Raw genomic sequence first — 9687 nt, 5'->3', positions numbered from 1 at the left:
TTTCAACAATACTAATTTTCTTGCAGTTTAATGAATATAGAGGCACATATATCAAAAAAATGTTGAACTTATATGGGTACCCCTAATGTGATTATATGCTATAAGAGTTATACATATGAATGTCATTGAGTGCATTTTACACACGATATATACATATATAAATTACATTACTTATATACTTATGTTGTTAGCCCTATACATCGGTATTCGATTCGATAGTTTTGAAAATTTATTATATTATTTTCCGTACTTTGCTAAACACAATTGTTTTCGTTAGTATCACATTTTGAATGTGTCGCCGCTACTTACAAGCTATAATTAGTATAGCTTACACATTAGCGCTTATAATTAGCAAATGCATGTATTACACACTAAATATTTAATCTTAATCTCTCTTATCAAGTAAATGAAACGTTTGTGGCACACTTCCGCGCCTAATTTTATGCTTCATTAGGTTTTAGCGTTTTTTTTTTCTTTACACATATATTTACCGTTATATTTTGGCAAACAAAAGTTGGTATTGAATTTTGTTTTTTGCTTCACGCGCTTCTTATCAGAAACGATTGTCATTGGAGCCTAAATGTATGTAGCAACTAAAATATGTAAAATTTAATTGTCGAAACAAGCATTTAGGAGCAAACAAAATGTGTGTAGTTCAATTATCGAAATTATTGAATTGAAAATTACTTCGTATTTTTAAATTAGAAATGGAATTTTTGATTACCGATTTCGTGATATTTAATTGCTCCGGAAATTGGAAAAGCATATAAGCAAAGATAGGTGAAGAAGAAGTGCAGTTGAGTGAAATGAAGCAAAAATAGCGTTCGAATTCTTTTTGCAGTTATAATGCACCTCCTGCTGTTGTTGGGCATGCTTTTCTGCATTAAATCATTAAAATTCACCGGAAAGAAAGCCATATCGTACTGAGTGCTCTCGAGTGTTGACTAAGTTGCTGCATATGTGTGCGCTCATCTGAGAAAACATTCTTCTGCCAGTACCTCTGTATGCATGTAAAATTGTAAAGTGTTTTTTCCGATGTCTCGAGGTATCTTCACTTATGCGTATTCGTATGGTGGCAGAAGCGGAATAGAATCATATCTTGTAATTGCGAAATATCCGCACTTAAATCAATGGAAATGGCTCAATTACATTCAAAAACGGAGACATTCCCTGCATATGAAGTAGCTGCATTTGTATGTAGTGCCAGTGTACACTTACCACTGAGCATATGTTAGGTTCAGTTCTGGAATTTCACGCATTCAGTACAGTTTATGTAGGTTGGTGCTCACTGAGACTTGAAGAATTAATTTTGTAGTTACTAGAGAAGTTTTTTAACAGTAACGGGAGACGAAAGTTATTTAGTTGAAAGGAGAGCCGCAGGGTAGAGGAAAATGCTTAGTTTTCTAGGTAGATTTTAGATATTTACCACAATTCGAAGGCATTAGAAGACCAAAGATAACTATTTGAACGGGCTCTCCCCATAAACTCTTTGAGTCATATTTACTCAAAAAAACATGAAACAATCGATGGAAATTGATATCAGTGGATACTTTGTTATTATTACCGATCGCAAGCAGGTGAACAATGTTTTGAGGTTTGCTGGTGAGCCATATCATACTGCGGTTCAAAATATTCTCACTTATTCACATTGGACTTGCCTATTACTTCGTGTGACCTTATTTAAGAAGCAAGAACTCCTTAGCAATCCTTGGACCAATCACAGTTTCTTTGAAAACAATGGATTTATAAACGAACTCATGGCGTTTAATTTTTATAGGAACGTATCAGACAGCAGAGGATTATAAAGGCGCAGATGCTGTTTGTGAAGTTGGTCGGTAATGAATATGCATCTAGGCTTAGTAGGCTAGAAACGTCGTTTGAACTATACAAGCCTGAGGATATAAAACGCGGTATAAATTCGTGAAAAGGGAAGATGCACTGGAGTTGAATAAAATTAGTAATTTTACTTAAAATATCTGAGTGATTATAACCTGAAATAAAAGGTATGTATTAGGTATAGTCGTTGTTTCCTCTGTTTTCAAACTTTTCTGAAATTTTCGAATTATTTAAATTAAGTAAATAAGAGCAAGAGCTCAGCCAAACATCCGCTGAAGATTTTAAAGTAATATTAATATATTCCGAGGGTCCAAATTGAGGCTACTATTCCAATCGTTTCTGCTTACGACGTCTTTGTTTAATTTTATACAATCTTATTTATAGGTTTCTTAAAAATAGTTATCGTTTAATGCTTTCGAATGATAAAAAATATAACTCCGCTTCGCTACACGTGGAGCTTGTGTACATATTGGTTGAGAGCACTTACGTGTGCGTTGTGGTTGTAAACGCCACCTGCTTTCCTCTTTCTATCGTTCTGCCCGCTCTCACAGTCCATGGCGAAAACGCTAAAGTCGTCGCTGGTGTGTTGACACTTTTATTTGTGGCTGCTGCGGTAGCTGAGGCGCTTGCAACATCAATACTCGTCGGTCAGTTCACACTGATCAGCGGTTCGATTGTGGTCAGCTGCAGTTGCTGGGGTTGTTGTAGTTGTTGTTCGGTTTTATAATGCGTTGGCGGTGTGGGCAGTACAACAACGATTGCTTCAGATGGCAGATTATTATGTGCTGGCGACATGGTTGCCGCAGCACCCGCGGCCGAAGGCGCACCTGGTGGTATAACGGTGGCAGCTGCGGCTACTGCCGCCATGGCGGTGGCCGTATTATTGCCGTTACAACTATTATATGTTAGACTATTCAGAACGCTATTTGCTGTGACTGGTGGTGATGGTGGCAGTTGTGATGGTGGCTCTTTGCTTGGTGGCGGTGGTGCGGGCGGCAACACCAGCTCATCGATGGTGCAAACGCGGTCATCGATGGGAAATTTGAAGTTGATTTCATTTGTGGGCGTGGTAGGGGTATTAGCGTGCTCAGGCGGGTTGCTGCCATTTACACCATTTCCGTTACTAGTTTCTAAACCTTTTTCGATACACTTACCGCTCTCACCTAAGGAGAGGGTGGATGAAAGAAAATATCATTAGTATATTTTGTAATTTTATATTAAAAAGTTTCCTGTTTTATGTGATATATGATATGTTTCTCATTTGAATTAATTAGGTCGATTTTAACGTAAATATGTGTAAATATCTCGAGCGCAAGGCAAAATGTAGCCATGAAAACACTTAAATATATGATCTGTTATTTAAGTCAATAATATACCAAAAATATTGATTAGTACAACATTTTTATAGCCTGTACAGGGTATATCAAGTTTGCCACGATGTTTGTAACACCGAGAAGGCAACGTCTGAGATTCTTTACAGAAGATGTACGAGCTGTGTTCAAAGGAAATGGCGAATTTTGATTTTTCGCGGGCTGTGCACATTCTATTATCGGTATTTTGTTTTTGGTATAATCGGACACATATGTTTATCATATGCTTGCATTAGGAGCCAATTTCTATTGGTGGTTTGTTTTTGACAACAGAAAAGGTTAGTCACGTTTTTGTGTGCTCTTCGATTTTTGAGTTTTGAAAGAAATGAATCAAATAATATTATATGTAATGAATTGTGCGTTAAAATGTGTTTATAAGTAATACAATCGCTTTACATATGCCCAAGAAGATATTGATCACGACGACCACCATGGAGATGCGACCACATCAAAAAGCAAAGAAAACATCGAAACAGTGAAAAAAATTGTTCTTGAAAATCATCGAATCACTATTAGGGAAGTTGCAGAGAATGTTGACATATCAATCGGCTCATGCTGTTGAATTTTCTCGTATAGTTGAGGCATGAAACGTGTGGCAGCGCAGTTTATTCCGAAATTGCTAAATTTTGAGTAAAAGTAATGTCGTAGTATCACTCGGGAGTTGTTGAATGACGTCAAGAACGACTTTTTCCCATTCCCAAAACTAAAGAAATCAATGAAAGGAAAGAGCTTTGTCATAAGTGATGAGGTCAAGTCAGAATCGAAGAAAGAACTGAAGAACACCTCGTATATATGTAACGTGGCAACTCTCGCTGTGCGTAAAAGCAACACCCAAGATCAGCGACTAGAGTAGTCGCCAGTAGCACCAGTAGCCTCATTACAACAAAGTTCAACAAATATTTTTTTAAATAACCTTTGCCAATAAATATTTACGATTGTATATGTACACATTAGCGTGACAAACGAGTAAATTTAGTCATGTTCGTCTGTCTGTATGCAAACTCAGTTTTCGAGATATTGACCTCAAATGTTGCCCCTTATATAGGATTTTTAGATTATTGTCCTGGACTTCGCTACAATCGCCGAACGAATTGTTCAGATCGGAATAATATAGCATACTCCTATAACTGCCACTGGCTGATCAAATCAAAATTCAAAATTGTATTCATAAATATTCTTTTTTCCTTATTAAGTAATCTTAATTCGACTTGAAGGTTGTTTCTACCAAACTAAGTGGATAGAAAGAACTAGCAAAATATACCATATTATAAAAGTCTGGAATACTGTATTTCATCAGAAATATCGTTAGTAAATAGCAAGAACAAAATCAGACCAAGACGATTTACTTGCAGAAACCCTTAAGGCTCGCAAATTCACGGTAGAATGGTGCCAGGGGAATAATGTCAATAGACACTATAGTTTGAAACATTGATTTAAAAGTGAGCAGTTTATTGTAAGTATTTAGACCGAATTTCCAATCAATGAGAGGGTACAGTGTCTTAATCACAATATTTATTTTATTAAAAATATTCGAAACATGTTGTTATACTCTTGAAGCATGTTGAGCAGAGTGTAATAGTTTTATTCAATTAACGGTTGTTTGTATCTACTAAAAATAATCGAGTTAGATATAGTGTTATATATACAGGTTGGTTGAAAAGTTTCAGCTCTCACGAAGAAATATCACTACTAGCTTTAATTTTCTTTTCTCAAATTGGTACATCTGTCGTGAGAGCACATGCAAAGTTACAAGTCATTCTGCAAATTAATTCTTTGTTTACAAGCCATTTGAAGTTGACATGTTAGAGTATTTTTTTAAATCGAATGTTGTGCAGTTATTTGATTCTTTGTTTTAAAATGTTTAAAGGCAAAGGAAATTTATGAAAAATTATTAAAACTGTATAAGGAGTCCTCACCTTCAAAATGCACTGTTGGGCTGGTGAATTTAAACGTCGTCGTACTAGGCCTGAAGACAATCCACGCAAAGGACCGCCAAAAACCGCAACCACACCAGAAATATTGATCAAGTTCATAATATTGTTGGTGAGGATCCAAGTATTATTTCACATGGAGCAGTACATATTAAAAAGCTGCTTGGAAAGTTAGTGCCACACACGTTAATAATTCAACAAAAATTGGATCGAAAACAAATTTCTCAGCATAGTTTGGAGCATTTTAAGCAGAATAAAACCGATTTCTTGCATCGTTTTATAACTATGGATGAGACTTGGATATACTACCATGGTTCTAAATTGAAACAACAACGCTTACAGTGGTCTGAAGCAGGTTGCTCAGCTCCAAAGCAGGTGAAGTCACAACGATCAGCAAAGAAGGTTATGGCATCAGTTTTTTGGGATGCAAAGAGAATTTTTGGTGAGTGATTATCTGCAGAAAGGTAAAACAATCAATTTTGAATGTTATTGTAGTCTTTTGGATTAGCTGGATGAAAAAGTTTGTGGAAAAGACCTCGTTTGCAACTCGCAAAAATATTTTAGCAGTGACGAAAGTCAACGAATCAAAGTACGAATTGCTTGAGTATCCACTGTTTTTACCAGATTTGGCTCCCAGCGACTACTACCTGTTCGTACCAAAAACAGTACTTTTTCATTTCGAGCGCAGAAACTGTTCAACCAACTTGTATATAAATGCTCAGGATGACGAGACGAGTTGAATTCTGAATGACTGTTTGTCTGTCCGTCCGTGTGTGCAAGCGGTAACTGGACTAAAAATTAGGATTGGCAAAAAAGCAAAAACGAGCTCTTAGATGATCTAATTGGACCACTGCCACGCCGACAAAACGCCATTAATCGAAAGCATTTATAATTTCATAACTAAGCACTAAATTAAGATATAAAGTTGTTATTTGGTACACGGGATTGCAGTAGCAAGTTGCACCTGTGAACGAATATGTTTGAAAAAGGGTCTTCTTCTAATAAACCACTGAAGCTACAATATTCAAATTCGCCTAGGACAAATCCTACAATACCCCTTATCGATAGTGCGAAAATGGCTTTTTAGGAGCCGGGGTCAAAATTGGACGATGGGCCTGGCACCGCTAACATTTAGGTGAAATTATATATGTACATATCTCCGGACCTACTACACCAATTTCGGTATATACTTGTAACATAAGCCTAACGATTCTATGTCACAATGTGATGGTACACTCACTTTCCATATAGCACAATTTTGAATTCCATATGATTCATTTTCTTTCCAGTATTCAAGCACCAATGAATATATTCGGATAAATTTGGCTTTGATGTATCCTTGTACGTTGCAAGAGTATAAAATGTTCGGTTATATACGAAGATAGTCCTTCCTTATTATTTATAAATTAATTTTGTATCATAAATAACGCTGAGATATATTATTTTTTCATGCCAAGGAACAGTAGCATTGATTAGTGCAACACAGCTCTTGGACAAATATGGAATAAAGTTTTGAACGATTTTAATTAGTTCATTCGGAAACCTAAATTGATTTATTTTGTAAACGTGTCCATCATGCCACACTGAGTCAAAAGCAGCTTTGATGTCCATTAATACCATACCATGGATCAACAGTGTTATGTTCATTTCTTTCAAAAACCTTTTCCAGTATTTTACTGATTGATGGGAGTAAACCTATGGGATGGTAAGAACAAGAGTCTTCGGTTGGTTTATTATTTATATTATTTAAGCCTTTTTCCATGCTTTTAGAAAGTAATTTAACCGTTAGCATACAAAAATTATATTTACAAGATAACGCACTCCTTTATTAGGTAGAGATTTCAGACAACTTGTGTGAATCCTATTAAAAATTTGACTAAGAAACGCACATTTTTCATTAGCAGTACAGTAACAGATTGTATTTTCTATCAACGTTGGTATGTTTGAATATTACTTCTTAAAACTATATTTTCGAAATTTGCATTTTATTTGCATATACACAATATATGTATGTGTGCACATACATGTGCATCAACAAGCCATTTCCTAGTTTGTAATCTTTTCTGCCACGAACAGTCGCACAAAGCAAACTTTCCAGCTGACTAGCACATTACAGATCACGTTTGTTTTGTCGTTTGCTTGTTTGCTTTTAATTTCTTCACAGATCGTATTTTATGTTTTTGTTTTGAGCTTTTTTGTTGATTCTGCTTTACCCTGCAGAGCACTTTTAATATAATATATCTATTCCCACCAAAAAGGAAACAAATGAAAAGAAATTGTGTTCAGAGTTTTTCAAAAGTTTGCTTTCGTTCTGCCGCTGGCGCTGGTGTCGATAATGGTTTGTGTGGCTTCACACACAAATACACACACATGCGACTTTTGGTTGTTTTTCTGCAATTCTACAACTATCATTACCGTTAATATTATTATTGGCGCAATGAAGTGTTGGTGTTGTTGTTGTTGCTCTTTTATTCATTTATACTTTTTATGAGCGGGTAGTAAGTTAGTGCACGCCACAGGATTGCTTTTACAGTTTGAAAAATGGCGATAGCTGCTTTCCGGCACTCTCAGCGCTGCAACACAGCATGCCATAAAGGAAAACGATATCGTTAACGTGGCAAAGCGGAAACGCGAAACAACAAGCCAACTTTCCTACACTGTGGCATTGAGTGGCGTGATGCTTTGGAAGTTCGAGCAGCGGAAGAAATTTGATTTTGGCAATTACGAGTGCTTAAATGATTGCTTTGCTTAGGTATAAAGGCTGCGAGTAGTAAAATGTTGAGGTAAAATTTCACTTTTTAACAGGCTTTTTTTTGTTGCTTTATGTCATTTACATTTTTTTATTTATAGCTATCGAGTGAAATGCTTTGACTTTGTAACCTTTCCGAAATTAATGGAAAATGGTGCATTTGTAATCATAATCGGATTATAGCTACTGCGGTGTGATTGAAAAAGAGCGCTATAACTCTTAAAGCAATGAAGCTTGGCGCAATAAGTCACATTTGCGGAATTTCTGTATCGCAAGCACTACTAAGTACCTTGTAACGGTATTGTTAAAAATAAAACAAGTGCAATAGCTCTCCACAGAATATCAACAATAAGTTTTCAAAATTTCACTTTTGGTATGACCCAACTGACTTGCATGGGAAATTTCATGAAGTTGAACTCATATGTTTTGTAGTTTGTAAGATTCTACGCTTGAGCTTTGAGATGTTCACACATCCTTCAAATCCTCGACACTTTCCGGTCCTTCCGAGATTGTGGCCTAATTTGAAGCAATGGGGTAAATGTGGTGTCGAAGACCATTCTAATCGGTGCTTCCCCATGACAACTATGATTAACTTCGTCCCTCCGTTAAATACCTAGTTAGCTCCTTATAATGACCATACTGGTTTCTAACTCTCAGATGGCACTCCGATAGCCGAGCGAGTGTACTTCGCTTCGTCGATCTATGAGAATCCGCTGACCCACTTTTAGTAGTTTTTGGATAACACAGGAAAAGAAATATCTATTAATCGAATTTGGATCAAACCTACGACTTAACCTAATTATTTAGTTTATTTTTATAGTTTGTTACTTATAAAGGGTAATTTGGTGCTCTCTTTCCCCGTGAGAAATACAGCGTGAGCTCTGCTTAATTTGAAGCGACACGAGAAACATCAACAGAAGTTAATACGCAGTCCCTCACCATAATTGTGGCACCAGTTCAAATAAATATTTTTTAAATTAATAGCTGAATAATTTGATACCACTTCATTATTTGCGCCATCTTATACAAATATTTACCGACTCTCTCAATTTTGAGTCGAGTTGATTTTAATGCAGCTACTGCTATGAAATATATATAATATATCCTCCGTTCTTTTCATTAAAACTTCACCTTCGTTCGCTGCTGGAGGGGGAGTTCAGAGCGACCCGCCGTGGCCCCTCATTAATTAAGTGCAATTTTTTTTACTTTTTAGCTTCCGTTCTCCCAAGTGGCACTCGAGTTCATTTTCGTTTATGTTTTAATTTTGCATTTTCACTTTCTCTTCAATGCATCTTTTTAGCAATTTAAATTTTTTCTTCACACTTTTCGCGGTCTACAGCCTTAAGTGTGAGCTTACTTCTGTACCCGGCTACGCAGCGCAGAAAGTTAATAAGCCATGCTGTTTGCAAATGATGAAGGCTTGCCTTCTGCGTAACCCCTGCGCCTGTGGTTCTATGCCCAAAAGGTTATGTCAGCGGCGGGATAGGTAGCAGTGGGATATGCTGGGAAGATGCAGCATTACCTCTCCGTATTACTTTCAGAGTTTTCACGTTTCCCATGCATTTCTTGCTCCCGGCGTTTATGCTCAGAACCCAGAGCGTTTGCTTCAACACCTATTTGGTTTGGAGTGACGTTGTGAGGTTTATGCAAGTGTTGTTTTTTTGTTTTTGCAACAAGTTAACTTAAATATACTAGGAGGAATTTTTCCGCGTACATTTTCTTAATTTTCACTTTTGGTTTTTCTTGCCTCCTTTCGAGCAACATTTAAATTAATTGGATCTTGTTTATTGCTTGCTCTTGG

The 9687-nt window shown here is 36.5% G+C and overlaps 1 protein-coding gene across 2 annotated transcripts in view; it reads right to left on the bottom strand.

Moving 5' to 3' along the window:
• Window positions 1–211: 211 nt before the first annotated feature.
• rdo (reduced ocelli) overlaps window positions 212–9687 on the bottom strand; it is a 166376-nt gene continuing 156900 nt past the window's right edge. For both annotated transcript variants that reach the window (XM_036374553.2, XM_070106312.1), the window contains exon 15: window positions 212–2999. In XM_036374553.2, the coding sequence (XP_036230446.2) occupies window positions 2485–2999 (515 nt within the window). In that variant the 3' untranslated portion in view covers window positions 212–2484. The remainder of the gene's footprint in view (window positions 3000–9687) is intronic.

The sequence above is a fragment of the Bactrocera oleae genome, chromosome 3, assembly GCF_042242935.1.
Source record: "Bactrocera oleae isolate idBacOlea1 chromosome 3, idBacOlea1, whole genome shotgun sequence".
Lineage (NCBI taxonomy): Eukaryota > Metazoa > Arthropoda > Insecta > Diptera > Tephritidae > Bactrocera > Bactrocera oleae.
This window is presented reverse-complemented; position numbering and strand designations above follow the sequence as displayed.